Source organism: Malurus melanocephalus, unplaced genomic scaffold, assembly GCF_030028575.1.
Source record: "Malurus melanocephalus ecotype Western Australia unplaced genomic scaffold, MMel_1.1 scaffold_48, whole genome shotgun sequence".
In the NCBI taxonomy this organism is placed as follows: domain Eukaryota; kingdom Metazoa; phylum Chordata; class Aves; order Passeriformes; family Maluridae; genus Malurus; species Malurus melanocephalus.
In genome coordinates, this window is record NW_026623280.1 from 2,375,501 (window position 1) to 2,400,344 (window position 24,844).

The 24,844-nt window shown below is 38.5% G+C and overlaps 1 protein-coding gene across 16 annotated transcripts in view; it reads right to left on the bottom strand.

The window, feature by feature from the left end:
• Positions 1–24,844, bottom strand: part of ESRRG (estrogen related receptor gamma) — a 448,915-nt gene that overhangs the window by 25,944 nt on the left and 398,127 nt on the right. For all 16 annotated transcript variants that reach the window (XM_057365148.1, XM_057365142.1, XM_057365152.1 and 13 more), the window contains one exon: positions 22,155–22,316. In XM_057365148.1, the coding sequence (XP_057221131.1) occupies positions 22,155–22,316 (162 nt within the window). The remainder of the gene's footprint in view (positions 1–22,154; positions 22,317–24,844) is intronic.

Consider the following 24,844-nt stretch of genomic DNA (forward strand, 5'->3'; position numbering starts at 1 on the left):
TTTTTTTTTTTTTTTTAAGTACCCAGGAAGTACTTCTTAAGCATCCCTAATGCTTTTAGGACAAGACACTTCCCCATTTCTCAGCCACTAGCACCTTTTAATTTCTGAAAGAGCCACGGTTGAAAATCTTAATTAATTGTTCCATACTGCTTCAGGATCATTATGCAATGTAATAAAGGCCGTGTAATTATGAAATTTTACAGCCATTACCAAGGCTGATGGCTCGTATTTCATCCTCAGCTGGACCCAATGGCTTTTAGCCACTCAGCTCCCCTTTGATGAACTACAGACAGATCTATCAGGCCCAAACAATATCCAGGCAAGGCGGCTATAATAGCTACCTACAGATGAAGCCATAGATAAAGATAAACTATAAATCTACACACAAATGCAGGCACATTGCCTCAGGATGACAGAGGGGAGAGGATGAGACACTTGGGAAAGCTGGCGGCTTGCAGAAAGGCAACCTTCTCTCTCCATCTCTCTTCCTCAGTTTGGAATTTGTTTGGCTTCTTAAAGATGCAAAAATGCCTTACACTCCCCGCCCCCCCATTACGTATTTTTTAAGGACTGTGAATTTTTATATGGAAGGCAAGGGGTCACTTCATTCATCTTTTAAGTTTGACAAAGGGGATTTATGTGGACAAATCAAGTCATCCTCCAAACGAAGAATTCCTAGTCAAAAAGTTTGCAAATCCTATTTTTAAAAGTGAATCCAGGTCACTTGCTTCTGAGACTGAAAAAAGCAACCATCCCTGATTTCTAAATGCATTATTGTGAGCAGATGCACAGAGGTGAAGTTAGATGATAGGCTTTCACTGGAGGCAGCACCAGAGATGCAATTTCATGCAACATTGTCCGACATTATTTTATTTTCAGTCTGAAAATRAAAATACTTCTAGAATTCAGTGCAAGTTAAAGAAACAAGGGGATTATATCTGCTCTTGGTACCTGAAACACCAGAGTGTATTTTATGGAGGTGACCTCCATCAATGCCCTCTTTAATTTCAGACAGGAGGCCTTCYGAGCATGCAGTGTTAGTCCCTCCAGAGTGAGACAAGCCTGACTAAATGATCTCTAGGTGAGAAAAAGAAATGGAGAGCTTCAGCTCCTGACCAGTTCTGAAAGAGTTCAGGGAAGAGTGTGAAAACATTAGTTTGAAAACTGCAWCTATTAGTATCCATTCCAGCAGCCCACAATCAGTCGTGAAGCTGATGCCATGCTCGTGGCTGAAGCAAAAAGCACTTCAGAAGGCAAGAAAAGTTAAAATAAAAATATCAACAGTACTCTCTGATTTCTAAAAGAACAACAGAATGGCTTGGCCCTTTCCAAAGAAAACRTGACAGATTTATAGGAGATTCAAAGAAAGTAAAGCAATACCTAAGAAAACTGTAAGGAAACGAGACTCAGAAAGCAGGAAAATTATTCCTCAACACTATTCCTCAAAATAGTGATGTGAGCGTGAATCCAGCAGAAGTGTATATAACTTAAAGATATAAAAAGCAGTTCTAAAGCTTTTATTATTTTACTAGACCAAGCAACATTATATTAAAATGCAGGAAATTCAAAATGGAACACAGAGGGAAATTCTTCATTCACAGAGTAGCTGGGCTGGAGAACTTCTTGCAGAAGGAGGTCACTAAAGCCAAGAACTCAGAGAGGGAGCTGATGCCTACATGAACAGCCAGAATAGCTCCAGGTATGAAAACTCCAAATCCAAATTAAGAGGACAAGGACATTTTTCTTCCTTATTTCATCCAATCTCTAAGCACAAGGAATTAAAAAAAGTTTTCCTGAGGCTTCTGCCTGCTATGGGACTCATGTCCCTTCCCCTGAGGCTGATCACTGCTGAAGACAGCAGTGTGTGCTGTTGACCTATAGCATTCAGTTCCTAGTCTGCTAAAAACTGAAGCCTCAGAATTTGGGCTGCCTTTCTTTGAGGTGTTTGGAACTGACTCCTAACAAGTGGAGTGCAGAACAGAAGAGCTTAGAGAGATGTGCCCCAGGCAAAGAATTTCAAAATCACAGCAACTGAGCTCTCACTCTACTGCTACTGTGGAAAGACGAAAATAATGGATATGGGAAGATCCATGGTGTTATCATAACCACAAAAGCAGGCAGGTGCATGCATTAGTGTGTGTTTGCATAAGCCTGTGTACGCATGCATTTGTACTGAGCAAACCCAGGGTATTCTAAAAGCTACCGAAATGAATAAAGATCACCTGCACATTAACTTGTATTCTTTGCTTATTAAATATGTCCTTTCTTCTAATATAAAAAACTGTCTTTGCTGAAGGACAAAATAATAATGTAATCACCCAGGTCAGATCAAAGAAGTATTTTCTGAAACAGGGAACAGAGTCACAAAGGGTCGCTGGTCAACAAAGCTGCATCTGAAGACAGGCAAGGGAATGCCTGATTCGGGTTCCTCTGGCATAATGCTGAGGATGCTTGATATATGGTCTGTAAGGACCAGGATCTGCATTTAACATGCTTTACTGAAACTCCATGTATGGTGCATATTCATTGTACGTGGTCCGAGGTGATCTATTCCTTGCAGCGCGCCTGGAAGCAGCACAAACAYTCTTAATGGGGGAAAAGATCCCAACCAAACCCAAACCAAAAGGTTTAGGCGCATACAGGACATTAGAACATCTACATACTAGACTATACAAACACCACTAGACATTCCTGGACAGGACTTTCAATTGCCTATTAAGTCTCTAAGAATTCACCAKAATTTGTGAAAACTTCTGTTAAAACATGGGCTAGGAAAATCGAGAAGAATGGATGTTGACAAAGAAATTGGCAGATCTTTTAGCTTCTCTACTTTCCATCCAGTGGAAATTTAGCCAAATTAGCAGCCTCACAGGTAAGTTCTGTGGCTTTACCTCTTTTTATCCTCCGCATCATTCATATCAGCAGAGTAAAAAGCAGSTACAAAAATACACAGCAGAAGCATTTTTCAGAGCAAAAACTTTAAGTGGGAAGCAAATGCAAAGATGTTATTTCTATTTCTATCAGAGGCAGTAATACTGGTTTGCTACATTCATCTAATAAAAATAATGATGATAATGTGAGAAAAYACATAAATATCACCTCACTATTTTTATTTTACAAATGAAATGCATGAAGTTTTAACATCTATGGTAAATGTCTAGTCTATCAGACGATGCCTATCAGTATTCCGCAATTTAGGATTACTGTAAGATTTTAATAAAGTACAGYGAAGAATTTTGTGTGTGTCAGAAAGTTAATTTGTCATTTAGTGCAAACTACCTCGAAACAACTAGCTGAGGCATAGCTAGAKTTTATTTTTGCCAAATATGAATTACTGCAGAAGAAAAGGTATTTAGCATTACATATTTTGTGAAATACTTTCTTTTCAGTATTGGCCTTAAAACATTTTCCTTCTTTAAGTGATTTTTGGGAGTTTGTTTTTTTTTTTTAAATTAACAGCTGAATATATCTTACATATRAGTAGAAAGTGTTTTTAAGAAACCTGTTTTAGAGAACACACACACGATAGGTTTTGCTAAGCCTCAAAAAACCCCTAACTGCGGTAAGACCATGCTCAGACACAGAAAAAGATATTAGCATGAGGACAGACAAAAAAAATGGAAGGGAAATGAGGGCATAATTGTATGTCTCCTCTTTCAGTATTCACCAAAYGGGGAACAAACTGTAGCTGCTATAATGCATGCCATGCTTTACACTGATTTTCTACACTTGGTATTCCCTAGTTGAATCGTTTCTGAAGTCTATGGTGATTTTTTTCCACAGCAAATCAGCAGTTTTTCAAGAGGTCTCTCTGCAACCCAGGAGTATGACATTTACTAATGTGTTGAGATTCAGGGATTCTCCTTTGTAGAAGCCAACACTAATAAGAAAGATATGGTTCAGTGTCCTGGGTATTCTTCCCAGTTTTATTAATTAGATGGAAAGCTGCTCCCTCTGGAATACTGCAAGGTATTTATTAACACTTCAGCCCACAAACTAGAGTAAATTTACAGTAGTGGAGGTAATTGTTACATACACCGGCTCTTGTTATCAACTTGGCAGGGATAAGCAAAAAAACCCCAGAGGTTTAGATTATGATCTTTTTCATGATATTTTAATTGTGCTTCTTAATCTGCTAAATTAAAAACTATAGTACAATCTTATTCAGATCACTGACAAAAAAGATCATATCAATTTGCAACAAAATGTATGAATGCTCCTATCTCTTTTAATTATACAAAGAACTTAACAGTCATATTCAGTATGGCCAGAGTGACTGAGATATAAACTCTTTCTTTTACAGCTGTGCCATCTTATCCCTCAGCACCTTCACATTTTATTTCAAGTCTCCCATCTTTTAATGCACAGACAACCTTCCCTAGATGATTTTTAATATCACCACTTTCCTCCTCTCCCTGCATGTTCAGTATGATGAGATACTCCCACAACTGTGTCTCAGCACACCGATGACTGATAATGACCAGGCAGGCACTYAGTGGTATCTCAGTTACTTTTGTGCTTTACAGAGAAGCGTTAGGTATGCTCAGAGATACTTCATGTGGCCATGTTTCTTCTCACTGCTGCTTTCAGCCTTCATTTTCTTTGCATTYTTTGGCTACCAGACCCTCTTATTCCTTCTGGGCCCCAGTATGTCAATTTATAGTGCCACCAGCAATGCCCTCTCCTTAATTGGTGCACACTAATTTACCTACACTTTCTTTTACTATGCAGCTCTCAGAGTTGGGCTTTATTTTGCATTCCTTACCCTATTTCTACTTCTTGCCCACTAAGTGTYGGGCTCTATACCATTTGTCAATAATTTTATAGACTGCACAGAAAGCACAGTTGTGCTTTGTGATGATGTGCCATTAGAGAGGCCTAAATCAAAATTTGATGTGCTAATATCACTGGGTCATCTTTTGTTTCTTTGGCTCTCTTCTTGTCCCAGAAATCTGCTTTCAAATGTCTGTTCCTTGGTAATCCTTCTTTATGGTCACCAGACACTCACTGTGGCTTCCCTTATGCATGTTRTGAGCCCTATCAGTGATCTGAGAAGGAAAGGGGTGAGAATTTTGTCATCTATTCTGTCAAAGCCCCACTTAGCTATCCTGACTGCACAGGGCACAAGTCATTTACAGCTGGCACTTGCCAAATACACCCCTGTCAAACAGCTAACTTACTACATCAGCAGTTTTCTTTACTGTACCACAGATGATGTCAGAAGCACAGAAGAAGGATGAGGTGCATTTACACAGGAAGAATACRAGGAAGGATTTGGCCTTCCAAATCTTCTGCTATCTCTCTCTGTATTTCTGCTGGAGTCACAAAATCCCTCTCTGTCCCACRGTCTTCCTGTGCAAGCTACAGATACAATATATATATATTTAAATTCACAGGATTGTTATGCTATTTTATTCATTTAATGTCTGAAAACAACAACGAACATTTTAACCAAAAAAGGTCTACAAAGTATATTCAACATTTCTGAGATGTACCTGACATGGATGGAGGGATAAACTAGCTAAAATGTTTAGAAAAGGATGGATAAGCTCCAGCTCCACTGTATATCGAAGAAACATATCAATGATGTATTGTGCTCACATCTTTCCATCCTAACATGCTGTGAATTATATTTAATGTTTCAGATCTGTAACTCTCAAATTACTCCAAAACTGGAGGCAGGAATCACAGTTTCACCAACAAGAAGTTAAATATTTGCCCAAGGTCATGAAGCAAGTCAGYGTCAGAGTCAAGAAAGGGACTCCACCTTCAGAGAGTGTTGGGGTGTCTCGTGGATTGTGGCAGATCTTTATGTCTGGATTGAACCAAATCCCTCCGAGGGGCAGCTGAAAGTGTCCTGATCACATCAACAGACTCTGATCAAGCCCATATAATGAAATAGTTTCATGCTTTCTCATATTTAGCCCACAAGCCAGTAGTGAGAAATACACCAGAAGAGCATGAGAAAGAGGTGTTAAAGCTGAGCAGTACAATGGAGTTTGAGGTGGCTCCTACCAAGGTGACCKTTTTTTTACCATGGATGCAGGACTATGCCCACAAAATGAATGAGTTTGGCATTGCATTAGGATGAACACAAAGTAAAACCAGGACCTTGACCACGTAGAGCTGACTTTATAGCACTGAGTAAGAGGGTCAAGTGCACAGCATTGCAAAACTGTAAACCGACATAGATATTATACTGCATRTATGAAAATGCATAGAATACATTTAACTAACTCTGGGCTGTGATACAAACTGACAATTCTAAACAGAAATTTCAAAGCTAAGCCTGACACCTTTCGAATCATTTTGCTCAGCACGATTCATATTTAGGCCAGATTTCTATACATTTTTATGTATTTTTTTTTAATATATGAAAAATGCATATTATTTACCCAATTGCCTGGAATGTCTATTGGAGAAATACATATTTATTTTTAAAAGCAATCCATATATTATTTACTCAGTGAATGAGAATAACTTCAAAAACCCGTTCTGGTCCATCAAATAAATACATATTTATAAATGGGTTTTAAAATGCATATTATTTACCCAATGGACTGTAATGGCTCTGCTAGTGCCATTACATGTAAATAAGTAATTAGCCACATAATAAAAAATCCCCACAAAATTTCTCTGAAAAACATTATATTTCCATGTGTCAACATATAATACCTTTTCTATTGTTATTATTTTTCTTTAAACAGCAAAGGTGATTACCCTATGCTAATGACTAAGGCTCTGCCGCATTTCAAAATCCCGCTAGCTCTGCAATTATACAAAACAAAGTTGATATCCTCATTTCTTCCTTCTAAAAACAGTATTTTGGAATGCTCATCCTGCAGTAGGTGCACCTGGCCTGGATCTTTCTGCCAACCCCACGGACGTTGACCAGACTTTGCATAACCGAGCGCTCCTGTCAGTAGGAGTTTGTTCTGTTCTCACACAAGCTCCTCCACACTGTCAGCCAATGCACCTGCACCACTGCTGGGCTACCCAATCTTGCACAGTGCCAAACTTTACTTACTTATTTATCTTCACACAGGCTATTTTCTGCACGGTCAAAAATCCCTTTTTCTTGTGAGAGTGAGTTGCAGGATGTGAGACGTGCAGCTCTAGCATCACAATCTATTTTATTACACAGTCCTGTATGAGTTTCTATTTGAAAGGATATAGAACCCACCCCAAGTGTTTGGGAATTAACGTTAAGAACAAGACCTGTCATACCTACAAAAATAGATGCACACTTTCCAACAGGAGTGAACAGTATCATTTTTAGTAGTTCATGTGTGTATGTGCTGGAATACGTGTCACGCATTAAGATGTAAATTTTATTCTCTGAGCTGAATGCCAGGTGATTAATTCTGATAGCAGTGATCAATTGGTACAGGTGCTGCACCTGAGTAATGTTTGTTTCTGTACACACTGGGTAGCAGAGGTGCAGCACTAACACAGGTGTCACTTGTGTAGCTGTGCAACATCCCTGATTTCCTGAAAACACTCACACTGCGAGTTAGGCTCTATGTAGTTCTGCCAATTTTTTCAATTAGACCCATTATTGATTTGATGAAAAAGCAAATTAAACATACCATGGCAGTATGTAAAATGGTTAGACAGAACATAAGGTTCTGGTGCTGAGCTTCTTAGGCACATGGCCTCAGTGTGCAGCTTTTACTCACCAGAGTCTCTGGAGATTACAAAAATGGGAGACTTTTGTCAGACAGAAGACAAACCARCAGCACCAGCTGAGCAACTGAGGTATGGAACATCCAGGAATTCATTATTGTAAAATGCCAGGTAGCTCAAACTTTGTTAAGACTAGAGCTACAATTACTTAGTTGCTTCATTTAGTTCTGCAATAAACCTATTGCTTTCACAAAGCTGCTAGAGACTGACACCAGCTTGAAGATAAAAATCGATAGAGACAGGTAATAACATCTTTTCTTTCAAAATAAAAGGACAAGAAGAAATATTTGATAATTGATGGTACATTTTAAGTTGCYGGAATCTCTCGCATGTGGAATCAACACTGTATGTAGCTTACAAACATTTCWTTGCAATTTTCCCTCATTGAAGAACAGGAGTTTTGAGACCAAGAATGAGCAGCAYRCAGTGTTTATCCAGGACTTACAAGWCCACATTTTTACAACCACTTCCTGCACCTTTGCTCAACATGATGGGGAATCCAAAGCAGTGAGTGTGCTCACAAGAAAGCTTTTCCCCTAATTTCCATTTATTCATTTACCAAATCAAATCAAACTGYTACTGTGAAAACTATCTTCTCACAGAGGGGGCTAAAAGATCTCTCCACAAGTCACTCTAAAGCACCTGAGGTTCAGCTTCCCAAAGCAAGTTAGCTGAAACAAACACACCAACATGATGCTGTGGYAGCAGGTCCACCCAGGGCACACAGCTGCAAGGAGTTTCTTAAGGTCAAGCACACTAAACCCACTGTCTGGCTTTGGTGTGCTGGAAACCTACATTAAGTCAGCACAAGCCTACAAAATCCTCTTTTCTTATTTCCGCATAGCCGCTTGTGTCGGAGCAGAGACAGTATTTTGCACTCCCTCTCTCTCTCTTGTCACTCAGCACTGTAAGAAGACCCAGTAATATCATTTCCAACTGGCCCAAATTCCTGCTGAAATTAGCAGTCTCCCTGCAGGTCTGCAATTTTAGGGCCTATACCCTRTATTAAATCAGTCTAAAATATCCAGGTAAAAGCTATGCTGTTTAAGGCGAAGTTTTGGTTTATTTTGCCACTCCTGCTGCCAGGGTGTAATCTTAGGTCTCTTTCTCTCTTGAAACGCATGTAAATTGTGGTACACAAATAGAGACATTAATGGAAAGCAAGACCTTGTGAATCAGACAATAAACGTGTCCATTAATGCCTGGGATGCACATGAGACAATCAATTTTCCCAAATCACAAATCAATTTGAAAAAAAAGGATAAAAAAACAATTTGAATTTTCACTCCTCTAAAAGATGGGGATGAAAAGAGAGAGGGAGGGAAGCTGGTGCGCCAATCCTTCTCACTGTGTCTTTGACATGTTCTGTAATTATTAAACCTGAGGTAACTTGAAAAAGTTGTGAAAAATTTACCCTGTCTGAGGAAAATGTCTAAAAAGAAAGGGAGAGAGGAAGAATGCTGCAAGTATTAGGAAACTTCTGGCCTTCAGTCTTATGCATGCACAAGGTGCCCGCACTAGGAAAAGGGGTAATGTTTCTCTTCCTGTGTCTTTTTGTGCACTGATGGAAGTGATGTCCTACAGCATTTCAAGCCATTTACTGAAGTTTGGTGGTGGTAGTGGGAATGTTGTTAAGGGAAGTAAAAAAAAAAGCAATGTCCATTTGAAGCTTGTCTGTGAACTTTGCATGAACCGCCAGGAATAATGTAGTGTGATGACAAGCCAGTTATACCTTCCACTAAATTTGCTGTCTGGAATGAACTGAAATAGTGTTTGGTTTGTGTAATTACGTCCATCTATCTTTATATTCCAGCGGCATATCGCAAATTGAAAATACTAAAAATTGACTGTTGGTTCTGATATTTAATGATTGCCAAAGACAAGACGATGATTTATTGGTTACTTACCGATGTGACACATTTGCATCTTATTAGACGGAGATTACTATTCCTTAAAATGCGGACGAGGCCTGATCATGTCTGATGGATTGATTTGATTTGCAAATGTAATCAAACTAATAAGAGGGAAAAAATGAGCAATAATGCCTTGTTTTTCAACTGGCAATCACTCCCCTGCCAACAACGCTGATATCCCTGACTAAGCAGCCTTCACACAGTCTTCCTGTCTCCTCAAATAAACAAAGGGATGCAAAGAGCTTGATAAGAGGATAACGAGCCAAGTATGGATGTAACATGGAGCCTGTACCTCAGCACTGTACAAATGTATCAATGGGAGTACCAGGAGAGGACTTACTGTGCCTTCTATCTTTARAAAGCGGTGAGCAAAAAACCGAAGAGCAAAAACTGTATGACAAAAAAGCTTTTACTAAATGAGGGGGAAAAAATGCGTGAGAAAATAAAAGTGGTTCTAATTCAGGGAACCCCAGGAGAACACTCCCCAGCAGTACAAAAYTGACAGAATAAATACCTGGAATTCCTCAACCTGATGGGAAGCTAATTGGAAAGTGTATTTTGGACAATATGATTCAAGCAACTGGAATCACTGACTGTAGCCACAGCATCAGAGAACCTGGGTATGCTGAATGCTGTTTTAAAGTGATTCCAAATACAAATGCAGGGTTTCTGTCACAGCAATCATTCTATCATTCTAGCCAGATGCTGATGTTCCTGTAAACATTGAAATATGGTTCTAGATAAGAACAGATTCTTATTCAGCTTAAAGTAAATGATCCTAATTCTCCGCAGTAGGATTTTCTTTCTCATTAATAATAAAAATGAAAAAAAAATTAAAATAAAAAGAAGCTTTGTGCAAGGAATTGCACAAAGTCCCCCTCCATTTACACAAAAGTGGTAATTCAAGCAGAAGACAAATAATAAAGCTCTGAGGTCCATACAGRTTTCAGATTGTGACCTGCATACTTAGGGATTGATCCAAAGCAGTGAAATCAAGGMAATTCTTTCTATTGGCCTAAATGGATTTTCATATAAAGCTTTACTAAAGAAGGAGGTTCGAGTGTGAATGTTGACAGCTGAGGAAGTCATCCTACATATATTTGGGAACAGAGAGAACGCTGCACAATGGAAGTGCCTGTGTAAATAATGTGATTGTACTACTTAAATATTTTCCAGACTGATTGCTAATTTGCTTTACTAAGGGATATTCGATAATGTAAAGGAAAAAAACTTGCTTTAGGGAACAGCCATTATGAAGTGTCAGGTTAAAAACAAAGTTGAATATATAGCCCCAATTACCATGCTCAAAGACCTCAAAATATTTTCATAATTTAAAGTTTTATAGCTCATGTAATTTATACTTATTTTAACAGTGGAAAAGCATCCCGGTCAAATTCCAATTAAATAATTACATTTTGCCTACCTAAAATTCTTACTGCATTTTTAATTGGATAGGACACACTTCACTGCCTCTCCTAAATTGTTTAGTATTGCCATTCAGTATATAAATAGCCACCACTTTCTACCACGGAGACAGTACGCTTGTCCGTGCAGCTATCAATGGCAAACTCGAGTTCATCTGTGCTGGCTGCAGCACTAGAACTCAGGAGACCCATGGCAGCCTGTGCTGCCATCACCCCGTCACAAACTGGTTTTTCCTCCACAAGTTTCTTCCTCCTAGCAGGTTCTCTGAAAGATTGCATGTTCATCATTGCTGCTGGCTGATTATGATGCCACTGGTTATGAACATGCAAACGTTCCTGTGTCTACTGAAATACCCACCTGAGCCTCTTGTCAGACACTGCCCTCTGTAGGTTTATGCTCCAGAAGAAGCAGGAATGACCCTGCACAACCCGTGCCCTGTGTGTCCCCAGCCCYACCTGCACAGCCCATCTAGAACACCCTGTTTTCCAGTGGCTTCCTGATTACAGAGCCCATGGTGGGCTTCCCATATGAGGATTACAGAACACAAAGAAGAGCTACTCATCACCACTGAAGCGCCAGGCACAATCCTGTCTACTCCAAATTTGGGTTGAATATATTCAGCAAATCATTCAGCACAACGCATTAATGGGGTCTGGAAAATATTCAAGTTACTTGAAACGCGAAGAAACTCCTTAAAATTTTCTCCTTTAATCTCACTGAACGAAGATAATCTGGAATTCACAAAGCGTTTTGCATGCTGTATCTGTAGCTGAAGATTCACTGACACTCAACAACCTGCTCCTGAATCCACCCAACAGTTAACTTTATCTCTGGGAAACTTCTAAGTAGCGAAAAGTGAAGAGGGGATCACAGACTAGAATGGCTTTCTACAAGAGACTGATACAGGGAAGGACTCTAAATTCTCCTCACTGCGAGCACAGTAAGTTTTATATGTTACCAGCTTGAATTGTAGCAAGTTTGGAGTCTAATGTCTGTTCAGCATGATGCTAAWGCACAGCCAGAAGAAAATCTCTGGCTAGAAATACACCCTGCAGCCTGCCAGTGTCAYGACATATTTAAGCTAGCAGGGCAACTTCTTTGAACAAATGCACGAGGAGCAGTCATTATCTGCTAAACTGTACCCCTTTAATCTCTCCAACAGCTGGATATACCAAACTGCAGATTTGCCCCTGCTCTTCTCCACCCCCACCAGAGCTCTGCTCCAACATTCTCAGGCATAACATGTCAGGACTTGCTAAGCGAGCTGACTCCACTCTGCAAGTGCCATTTCCATTGAACTTGGAGCCATCTGCATCTGCGTCTTATTTCAGTATTTGATTTCACCTCAGCTGTTAATGCAGCTGATTGAAACTGATGGCGCACAGCAYGGCAGATGAAAACATCTTGGGGAGAAGGGTCAGAGCTTTACTGTGAAATTTCCACTTGTCTATAATATGTGCCCCAGGAGTTTGGTGTGGAGAATACATTGGCCAGACCATCATACTCTCAGAGAACTTTCCAGAACATGTTTTCAAATGAAAGGAAGGCTGTGTATTTTCTTGCAAGAAGAATTACCCAAATATTTTAATACTGCCTGCTATGGAGTATTAAACTTGGATATGATGAATCCAWGTAACACGGAACACTGACTCGAAAGTTACAGTCAASTAACTGCTCCATCTAAACAATTAAMTATCCAGTACCTGCATTCTTTGGATTCTGTTTCTTAGGATTCTTTGTGCACACAAATACATGTGCCTATACATGTGTGCATAAATTGAGCATTGCTCAATAAATAAGCTTACTACCAATGAAGACACGAGTTCAGAAAGGTCCTGTATGATCCAGCTGCAGCAGAAGGTGATTACTGCAGACTCATTTTTTAAAAACTGCTGATTCTTTTATCAGGCTGGACTGAGCCCTGCCATTATAACCCAGGTGCTCCCCTATTATCCATACACTATATATAACCAGGCCCAGGTCACCATGTGCCCTGCCAGAAACGTGCTGACTGGCTAAGAGGGTGTTGCAATTCAGGTAATTAATCCTATTCTAATGTAGGTTAAGCAGGTGTGAAGCCGAACTTATCCAGAGAGAAAGTAGAGGCATTCTTAGAATTACAGCATTTAACTGGTCTCAGCTGCCTTTAGGAAACTAGACCATCCTGTGTCTCTGACCCAGTCATGCAGGTGGAGACCTGTCTGCTCTAAATCCAGTCTAAGCAACTGGCTCTTCCCCCCTCCCTCCTCTCATCCTGGATTTACAGTATCAACATCCATGACTGAGAAGGTGCTCTTTTCTTCCCCACCCAGAAAAAAAGTAAATATATTTTTGCTGGAGGCTTAGTTAGAGAAACAAGTCAAATGTTTAGCTTAAAACAGCCTAAATAGTTACCATAAGAGGGCTATGTTGCTCTAATTTTACTTCTGCATCCTCAGTGTCTGTTATGATCCTTTCAGAGGCCAATTTAAATTATGTATAACACTGATCATCTTAACTCCAACAAAGCCTTCAGGAATTTTAAAACAGAAAAAATCTCTTTGTTTGGATGTTCTCTAAATTGTGAATCTGGCTGAAAAAAAGCTTAATTTTTCTAGAGGAGAAGAATTCTGTAAATACAAAAGTGATACTTAAGGAGCACGAGTGACAGGCTCAGTTCTGCTGCATTTGCCTCTTCTACTAATTCCTCACTTAAGCAATAGTGCTAAGATTATTTCCAACTTTCTTTCTGTTTTTCCAAGCAAGGCATYTTCCTGCCTTGCAGCCATGCACTACTTGTAAGAAGCTGGCTGTCCTTGAGATATGAACTGTAYAGTTTGGGCAAGTTTGGGAAAGGACATCCTCTAAAAGACTATTTCAGAAGTTTCAATTCTTTCATACTATGTGCTCTTAATTTGCAGTTTTTTAATTAATAAGGATGGCAGTTGAGCTAAATTATGGGGGGTGGTGATGAAATGGTGGAATAGTCACAAGCCTGAAAATCTAATGTGCCTGGCTACCTCGGGTATGGCACTCCAGATGCTGTCCCTTTTGCAAAAGGCCATCATTACTGAAGCCTCACATCCAGTCTGCTTAAAAAAAAAAAAAAAAAAAAAAAAAAGAACGGAGATTACAGTAAAATTAAAAAGGTTAAGATACATTTAGACTTCTTAGCCTCTAGTAATAAGATTAATTCCTTGTTGGCTTAGAAGAAGGAAAACTGCCACTGAGTCATCTGCAATTTACACAGACCTAATCTAGTAAACCCGTTTGTCACATAAGAAGTGGGTACAAAGGTGAGTATTGTTGTCCCCTGAGTGGAAATACTTGCTGAAACCTCGATTCTGCACAGGGCTGCAGAGTCCTGAGGTGGTGAGCACACACAGCAGACAAAGGGAACTCTCAGCYCCCACTGATACACTGACTACTGATGGGGATTTATCCCTTCAGGGCCAGATCCTTGAACAACACAGGCTGGCACAGCAYGTTTGACTTGTACACCCGTGACAACTGATCCTACCAAAGGCTCCTGCTCTGTCTCTATAGATTAACTGAGCAAACTACCATATGCATTTTTTTTTATTTTAATTTTCGCTGTAGTATCTGACCATGGAACAAGCCCAAACCATTTCCTGCATTTTTTAGTTTGCGTATTTGGACACCCCCTCAAAAACATCCGGACGTGCTAATGGAACAGAATAATAATTGTTCTCATTATTTTCCCCTCTCCTTCATTCCATTTAGCAGTGCATTTGAACACTTGCAAATATGCAAGGGGGCATTTTCARCCTCCTGGTACTTCAGTGATACAAGATCTGTGAGCAAGGAAGCAGGGTATAGTCTGCCTACAAGTCACCCAGCGTAATACAACACCCTTGATTTTACTGGAAGAATAACAGCAAATGGCTGCTACATCTTTTTATACTTTTGCATTTAAGACTCAAAACCTACCCATTTTTTGTTTACAGAAAGAAAATGAAAAGCTCTCTTTTTATTAATAATTACTGTTGCATTCATTACTGTTGATTTGCTCTCTTTTTATTAATCATTTCTTATTTTTAAAGGGCCACAGGAGTGAACAACATAATGCAATGGTAGGAAGATATTTACCAATTTAGCACCTCATTATAAAGCTACTCAGAAACCTCTTTGTCTCTCGTTTAACATAATAATTATTAGTGGCAACAAAAGTGGATCCCACACTTGCACCATGATTAGCAAGTGATGAATTTGGGTTGAATATATTGCATTTTGCTAAGTAAACCTTATTATGTCCCAAATCCTTAGTCTAAAAAACATCTAATTTTAAGAAAATAATTTATACTCCTGTTTAAATGCATGTTTCCAAATTAACCAGTGATATTCTATAGAAAACGGCCTCTTTTATGCTTGAAGTCTCCAGCTGCCACACAATTTATCTCTTTCCTCCCCTCTTTGTTTTTCAGCCATTTTCCCTGAATGTCAAAGTCAATTTAGTGCATTTCACTTTGCTGAATAAATCAGAGGCGAAATCCTTGCTAAAAGTGAAAATTTGATTTGCTAAAAGGAGCTTAGGGCAACTATTAATCAATATATCCAGAGTGTCAAAGCTAAGGCCATGATAGACATGCATTCATTTGGAGATTGGTTGAGGCAGATAAAGGGGGACACTGGGAAAAAAAAAAAAAAAAGTGCAACAGCCAGACAGTGTGGTGTGAATGTTGGGGGCATTGATGGAGGGAGAGGACTGAATCAAATTTTTTTTTAAAAGCAACAAAACAAAAAAGGAGACAGTCACTCACAAGGAAAAAGCAAGTACTTGTATATGACTAAAAGACAAAGTTAATAGGGACATAAAGTCACTATTTAATTCTGATCTTGAGAGAAAAGGATTTTAAATAAAGGATTTTTTTTTTCCTAGAAACCCCACAACGTTAAAAGATAAGAAATGAGTAAGGTTCTTTGGTTACCTGTTAATTCCAAATTACYTGTTAATTGTTTAACTTTATTATGCTTTTGGTGATGATTACCCTCAAACAATCTTTTCCAGTGAAYGGGTAGAGATTTTGAAGTCGTCACTACCAAGAGTTCCAGGTGCTTTTTTGAGTTTTACCGCACACTGATTTTATATTCATGTATAATTTGCAGGTGATGAGATGTTTACATGTTTGGGGTTATTTTTTCCCCCTCAGTTAATTTAATGCAAGTAAAAAAATGCCAGAAGTCACTAACCTGGAAACTAAAGTGCTTTTTTTACCCCAGGACATCTATGCCYAGCATTATTAGAAACCTTCTCACCTCTCCAGCGCTCTCTCAGTTCTGAACTGGAACCAGCAGATACACTGGGAGTGTGTGCATCTCTAGTTGCACACAAAGCCTACTCTTTTGTGCTGAAATTCTGCCACTGACTTCAGCAACAGATTCATCAAGAATAGCCCAACACTATATCTCGGGTGGGTATGATTTTTAAAATATTTTAAAAATACCTGAGCATATCCTTTAGTTACTACCTTTTACCCTGCTACAGGCCCTTGTTTTGTTTTGAAAAACGAACAGGAGACTAAGAGATTTGTACACATGTTTATTTGTGTTTATCCTACCTGTTTCTCCCTGCCTTGCAAAATCACTTAAGCCTTCGATGTGATACTGCCTTCATAAAATAAAAAAAATAAAATTAAGAAAAAGAAAAAGAAAAAGAAAAAGAAAAAGAAAAAGAAAAAGAAAAAAAAAAAAAAAAAAAAAAAAAAAAAAAAAAAAAAAAAAGAAAAAGAAAAAGAAAATTACCACCATTCCCAGCACTTCAAATGACAGGATAGATGAACTGCTGGCAATTTAGGCACATTGCTGTCCCATTCTGCTTAGAGAAACCTGAATCAACATGGTGATCTAAACCCTGGCAGTGTCGGGCAGTCCATCCACACTAATGCTCGAAAATAAAACCGGCAGCCAATTGCTGATTTCCCATATTGCACAATTCAGTGACAGAGGTCAAGGAAGTCATTAGTTTTTGAGAAACCTCTGGGCTGAAACCTTTACCCTCGAGGCCCAGGGAACGGTCTGCCTTAGATCACATGTCACACAAGTTGTGAGTTCAAGAACATTTCCCTCATAGGAAGAGCAGGTCTGGTTTCTGTACTTAAAGCATGTTTGTAGAAGGAGTTAAAAGAAGGGCAGACACCAGGCTTTTGATAAAGTGTCCCAGTTAGCACTCTGAGAAAGGGCAGGATGTCCTGATTCCCCGGGAGGCTCAAGTTATTATTACTGCCAACCTCTTAGCACCTCACAGCTCGTTCTCCATTCCACTTCACGTGAACAGTGAACACCATGTACACACATCCACCTGTCTGGGGAGACAGGCACCCTGTGATGGGGTGCTCTCAGAGGCACCAGGATTGGGTCTGAAATGGCCCTAAACCCAGCTAGCAGCACAAAAGACTGGAGAAGGCCCCAGCCTCAGCAGAATGAACAAATGTTACACCAGCAGGCAGCACRGTACAAACATACAGGAAGACACTTGTCCCCTTTGCAGAGCTGAGATTCGCTACCTGGTGCCCCAATAACAATCCACAGAAGTGATCATGGTCAACTTTTTTCTGCACTCTTACTTACATGGGCTGGTATTTCTGACACACATGGTGAGAAAAGGGCATGTTAGAAATGACAACTCTACAGTAAATCACGTACTTGTTCAATATCACAATGTCAAACTACACCCATGAGAGCTGCTTTGGAAAGGAAAGCTTAAGTATTGTACTCCACAAAGAGAACCCTGGAACAACAATGTTTCATAACACATTAACACTAAAATATTCAAAACATCCTTGTATTTGTTACATAAAAAATCATGCTTTTTTTAATATTAGCACCAGTGGCAGTATCAATTTCTAACTATTCCCTTCCTTGAACACTGTTACTGCCAACAAAACAGGGACACAGCTGAAGACAAGCAGGCTTATTTTACTAAATAATGCAACTAGTTATTTTTGATGTATTAGTCTGATTTACTGTTTCCAAACAAATTTTTCATCTTAAGTGCAAAAAGTTGATTTCTATGGTCTGGTTGATGTTTTTTCATGCATGCAAATTTTGTAGAGAACATTTTGTCTTTAGCTTCCTGTTATGCACATTTTTAAGAGCTTAACGTTTGCTGCCTCCACTTAATATAAAAGAATGTTGCACATTTTYGTGAATGTCAATGAGAGAGTTACAAAAATTGCGCCAAAACAACTCTGACACTGTGGGTAGGTTATCAGCAGAAAGGCAGCCTATAGAGCAAAAGTTTAATTAATATGATGCAAACAATGAAATGGAAACTCCCCAAAACACAACGTGAAGGGCAGGCAATTTGACTACCAGAAAATATTGAATTGAGAAAGGCTCCCTTATTTAAAAGATAAAAAATTAAAATAAATAGAATAAAACAGAACAAAATAAAATAAAAGTCTTGCAGAGACTTCCTAATATATTTACAATTTTTTTAGGTCAGTTAATAGGAGTTTTGTCTCATCAGGCAGGAGATGAAGCAGCATCAGCCTCTCTCCCTATGCACCTTCAGTATTTTACTAACGAAGTTACAGTACATCAGAATWTTTTAATCTGACACAAAGAACAACAATAGATCTGACTGCTGGCCTGATAATCTTCTTATCACACCCTGTGAAACCTAGCTCTAATATTTGACTGAGCCTCCATTACTCGGCAACACATTCTAAAAAGGCCAACAATGGAGAGAGAATGAAGTGGAGTGTGGAAGTACCTCCATATCTACATAAAAGAGATTAGAGGCGACAGCGTTCCATTTTACAGCTCAATCATATTGTGTTAGCATGCGCTTATCCGAGCGCGGATGAAATTGAAAGAGAAATAAAAAAGAGTCAGGCAGATAGGAACCATAAAAGCGAGGCATGAGCAATTTCCAAGGATATAAAAGGATGCTAATGGCGGGGCCCTGTCATTCTTAAAAAGGGCTATTAGGGCACCATCATCTGTTCTTGTGCCCTTACGCCTCTCTAACTAAAGTCAAGCATTTCCTAATGCCATTGTGATCTTTTTCTTCTTCAGATAAGACATGGTCATGTTTCATAACAACACACTTTCCATTTATTTGATTTATAAATGCGAGGAGACTAATTCTATTTACTGATAAAGGCTTTCCATATATATTTTTCTTTCAATATTTCCTTTTGTAGATGGTATAGACTTTTTGTTCAATAAAAGCAAGTATTGAAATGTTTCCAATACCACAAAAATACTAATGATTTTATGAAAGGATTTGAACTTTGTATAATTTGAAAACATTTTTTAGTCTATGACTGAAATGGGAATCGGTTGGCCAGGGCACAATGAATATTGCATTGTTACCTTTTTGTAGATAATCCCATTAAAAGACTTCCTTTCAGAAGAGCAAAAACATTGCTTCGGTTTCCTCCTCAAAGACAAATTTTACACTGCAATGCTTTAGAGTTGAGATCTTTATTAGTTATTAAGCACCTGATATATAAGGGCCTTTAATTACACTGAACCTTAAGAAATCACTATAGTAAAGAAAGATTTGCTGATTGCTGCTTTGCTGTGCTAGGCACAAATTCACTACTGGTATAATTAATCAAGTCTACGAGATTTACACCAAGGGTTCACTTAGTCCACCAAGCTACAGTGAACTTTTATGCAATTTGCACCCCGTTCCTAGTTCATCCTTTCCCCCATCCTGTTATGCTTCTGCCTACAGTAACATTTGTTAGCTTAGCAAACAGACAGCACCAATCCAGGCTCTTCCAGAAGCTGTTTTGCGCCAGACATTAGATGAGCTTMGGCAGTCCAAGTTCAGCCATACTCCAACACTCAAAATCTACAAAAGCTAGGTTTTGCCCAGCACTTCTTCATTTTGACTTTTGTGATCAAAAACAGGACAACAAGCACAGATTTTATCAGTGTCCTCTCTTACGTGAAGGCTTATAAAAAGATTATCTTTATTTCCTGGTTTTTGTTTTGTGTTTTTTTTTTAAATTCTCATTTGTAAATGGAATAAAGTAAGTAAACTTATCTAGGGTGGCTTTAGCACTGCAGGTATGGTTTGAGCCTACTTTGTAATAAAATGCAGTCTCATGGCAGGCAAGTTCCTCAGGTGGTTCAGATCACTGACTTTAAATTTTCAAGGCCAGTTTACAGCATCCAATACCTTTTCCACACTAACCAAAGCCATCATTTTAAAAGCTGCTCCATCTCATCCCTCTGCTCTTCCTATCCCTCCAGCCAAATCCAAGCTACACAGCGAATTCACAAATCAGACTGACAAAAGTTCCACTGCAACTGCTGCAGAGCATGACTGACTTCTTTGAGAGCTACTCTATTTTGGTTAAGGTGATCTAGGTGTCTTCCAAAGATGAAACTCAAACTCACCTACTTAACTCATTTTGACTTAATTTGGGGTGCTTTATTAGCAACCAGTGTAAGACAAAGTAGCTACTATAATATAGAGTGATGTTTAAATTAGTTTACAATTTGCTTGGCCTCATCTAGAACTGCTCTGAACAAAGCCATTCAGAAATGTCAGCTGTGTTCCTAACCACTGTAACAAATTGTTGCCTGAACGCTGCACACCTAATGACTTCAAATTAGCTGCACTGCGATATTGCCTGACAGTTCGTTACGACTGTTAGCAACATAGCCGGCGTATCATGACCAATAAATTGGTTTCAGTGTGGGCTGGGAAAGGGACTTCCATCAATTTGATTAAAGAAATTACTGTAGCATTCAAAGCATAAAGACAAACTAGTTTAAGGAGACAGAAATAAGTTAACTGTACCAGAAAAACAGTGCTTGCGGTACAAGAGCTTGTTTATACACCGTTTGTGGCACAAAGAATGACTAAATTTCAACTATTTCAGAGTCTGTAGGCTGTTGTCTTTCCTGTGAAGTAGAAAGAAAACTTCAAAAAGGTACAAATTACTATTATTCTTTGATTATGTTTATATATATATATATATAGTGTTTATATTTATCCCTGCTGACCCAGAAAGTGTTAGCACGAGGGAAAAAAATAAACGCCRGAGTATTTCTTCGCGATTTCTTTTGAAACTAGAAATAAAACATGTTTAATTCTGATAAACAAGTAACTGACTGGATTATTTATTCTACTACTAAGGTATTCCAGAATCACATTTAAAGTGAGAATGACGTATTACTCTGASGAATTAAAGGTTATCCACTCTCATGCTTAATAAGGCTCCACTATCAAAATTAGAAAATGAATGAGCTGATGAAAACACACCAACATGCTCACTCATCTGCTGGACTAGAAAAATACCTTAAGAAAGAAGAGAAAAAGTTGACCTTTTTTTGTATGACTTTACTGTTTATGAAAGGTGATAGACTGAGAACCCTGGAGACTTCTGTAAGTTTGTCTGCTAGCTCACAGAGCAAGAACAAACACGTCAGCATTGGGGAGGGGGAAAAATACACCTGAAATGTTATCTGAAGGAATTGCTAATCTTCTTAGAAACTGCTTTTGATGACCCCCATTTTTCTTGCTAATAAGAGTGCCAGTCAGCTTTTATGACATCAATGCATTTACATGATACAGACTGCAGTCCCTTCTGTGCAGCCCAAAGAAATAGTAAGTTTTAAAAGGAGAGAGACTTYTTGGTACAATTCAGTTCTTTCTATTGAATTGCTGGTACAATTCATTTCTTGCACTACATCAGTCAATGAAGAGAACAATTTCTCTGCGCCTTGCCAAAACATAACTGAATTTTTTCACCTCCTGTGGTCAGTAGTGCTGCATTTATGTAACAGTGGAGCCAGACTTACATTTAAATACTGCAGAATCAGATGACTACGGAGGAGARGACTTGTACAGCCCTTCATACCAGACTAATGCTCTGGATATGAAGGGAGCATTATTATTTTATCCTAATAAAAGCAAGACAGGAAAAAAAAATCTCTAAGCAGCATGTARAACTTATTAACATGGTAAAACCCACAGCAACAACACTACTACTTCCAAGGTAAGACATGTTATCATCTAACCTATGATCTGTGTGAATATTCTGGAGCCTTAGGAAAACTTTAATGCATTGTAAGGAGAGAAAAAAGTAGTATTTTTTATCAGAACAGAATAACGCACGCGATGATTTACGTAGGTTATCTATTTACAATAAATACTGTAGGTACCTGGAATATGCTTAGCCCATCCAATGATCACCACCAGTTCTCTGTCTGCCAGGTCACAAAGAGTGGTAAGTGCTTTGATGTCACTGTCTGGAACAGTGGGGTCAGGCATAGCATAGATCTTCTCTGGTTCAGCCACCAGCAAATGGGAGACAATCTTGTTATCTGTAAAAATGGTCCAGAACATTACAAGATCACCAGCAGCATCACTGTACATTTCAAACAGATGGCTCAAAGTGCACAAGAGTTTGTCTTAAGACACTGAACCTAATTACACCTCATTGTAACTTGGTGGCCTTCTGCAAGTGGTTACAGCACACACAAATSTGATCCATTAACAGTGTTTATCAAGCCTGACATGCATGTTCTTAAGATAATAAATTTAATGGAACATAGAAATACATGATCCCCTTTTATTACTGAGGTACACACTTTATAGGAGAAGATTATGCATTATAATATATTTTTTTGGACTGTGCAAATAGAAAAGTTTTGCCTTCATTTAATCTGCATCTAATTATCAGGAACCTCACCTAACYCACCCCACCCCACCCCTTAAAGGCAGGGGTATTTTTCAGTAAATACCACACACAATTAGTCAATCTGTAACTGCTTTCAGTGACCCCAGCTACCATTCTTTATGTACAAAACCAGACTAATCATCTCTTTCCCATTTCTAAACAGGAAAAAAACACCAAACTCAATGAGAATAGAGTGTAAAACTAAGCAAAGTATGAAAGGATGCAAACTCTACCTCAGAAAACCGGTTTTGTGCAAAGAATGATACTTTATCATAGTCACACACTGCTTATTTTTATCTATATAGCATTTTCATTCATGTGTTAAATATTTACTTTTTTGTCCAGATGACCTGTGAAATCTATTTGGATTAATCAATTAAGTTATATGGAAAAGTGCAGAGAGGAAGAAAGAGAAGAGCCTGCAAGATTTACAATATGGTGTTGCTATTTTTTAGTAGTATAAACATAAAATGAGCACTATAGCCACATGAAGGCACAATGGAAATATTTTATCTCTATACAGAAGCCTGATTTATTACTCTGAGAAGGCATAATGAAAAATGGGAAAAGGACTAACTGATTAAGCCTCCTAATACAGGGTACATTGCTATACTTCCCAATACATTTACATTTTACTTTTCCTGCTAGGTACATCTTTTGACYTCAAATGCACCATCAGAATTTAAAGACCAAATGGCACCCTTTAGTGATTTGACATGAATCTGTTCCCTTCAGTGAGATAAAAAGTTATAGAGCYTGATATAAATGGGATTTCACTGTGAGAAGATGCCAAGTATTTTCTGACTGCAGAATGCTGCCAGAATTAGTATGATTTTCCCCATCTGCATRTAAGTCACAGGATGGACCCCACTGTTCTCCTGCAATGGAAGCTGACTGGGATGAGACTTGCCCAACAGTGTCAGAGAGAATCCCTACTAGTCCATGACATATTTCCATAAAACACTCACTCAAATCAGATTTCTGATACTTTATTGCTCTTTAGTGACAGACTCCTTGATTCTGATCTACTGCCTCTACAATTTTTGCCTTATTCTRAATTTGCATGTCAGAAGTTGTGATATATGTTAGTCCATCATATAATAAATGCAAGAGCCAACTGGAAGCCATCACATCAAGCATGTTTTATTACAAAGGGACATATTCATGCTTTATATGAACTATAGGACCTATGCCAACTGAGCAATTCTTGATCTCAATAGTCTACTGATTATCAAACTGATTAATGAAGAATTCTATTCTTTTTTAAAAATGACAGACATTAGTTTTAACTTATTTTGGCAAACAGCCTTTGTACATGTTTTAATTTTTTAAACAGTCWCTTCATAACCTGTTCAAATTTACACAAAAAACATGGAAGTGAGAAGATAATATTACTTCTGCCCAAAGTCCAGTATTTTTTTAATTGGTTAGGAAAATAGGATGAATTAATTAGAGTTTCTGAACATCCAAACATACGTAGCTGAGGACTTCTATGTTTTGGGTTTTTAAACCATAATAAATGAATGAAGAAGCACTCATCCCCAAGATCTCTGGGTCTTTTCCCTGCAGCAGAAGAAATGGCCAAAGAACCACTTTCATTCTGGTATGAGACTCCTCACCAATGGCATTCTGTAGATGATTTAGGGATATTGTGTATTTTGACTTGGRATTTGCAAAATCTCAAATCCTTTTAATTTTTGCATCCAATAAGATGTACAGGCAGGTCATTACATACCATGGTGAGGCTGGAAAGTACAGAGGTCAAAAATAAGCACAGGAATGATTCTCCAAACACCTGCTCTTTCTTCATAGGGGGAAAAAGCTACATGTATTGSCACATATCCTAATGTATGCATTAGGATAGAACATAGGAAAATTTTGAATGTACTCRGAAGACTTCATCACTCAGGAAATTGAATAGCCATGAGCACTGTTTCTAGGTAAATCTTATTTAATGTTTCCTTAATTAGAATCAATAGAACCCAATTTTCATTCCTGTGCCTTTGTTATGCACAAACTATCAGTCAGGGTCCAGAAAATCTCCCAGGCTACTTCCACACAAAACCGATTCAACTGTTTCAAGTCTGTACACTTATCTGTCAGGATTGGAAAATTAAGTTTTAAAAAYGTTTGTTACAAAATTGTTTGCACTTGGACGAGCTAAGGAAAGCA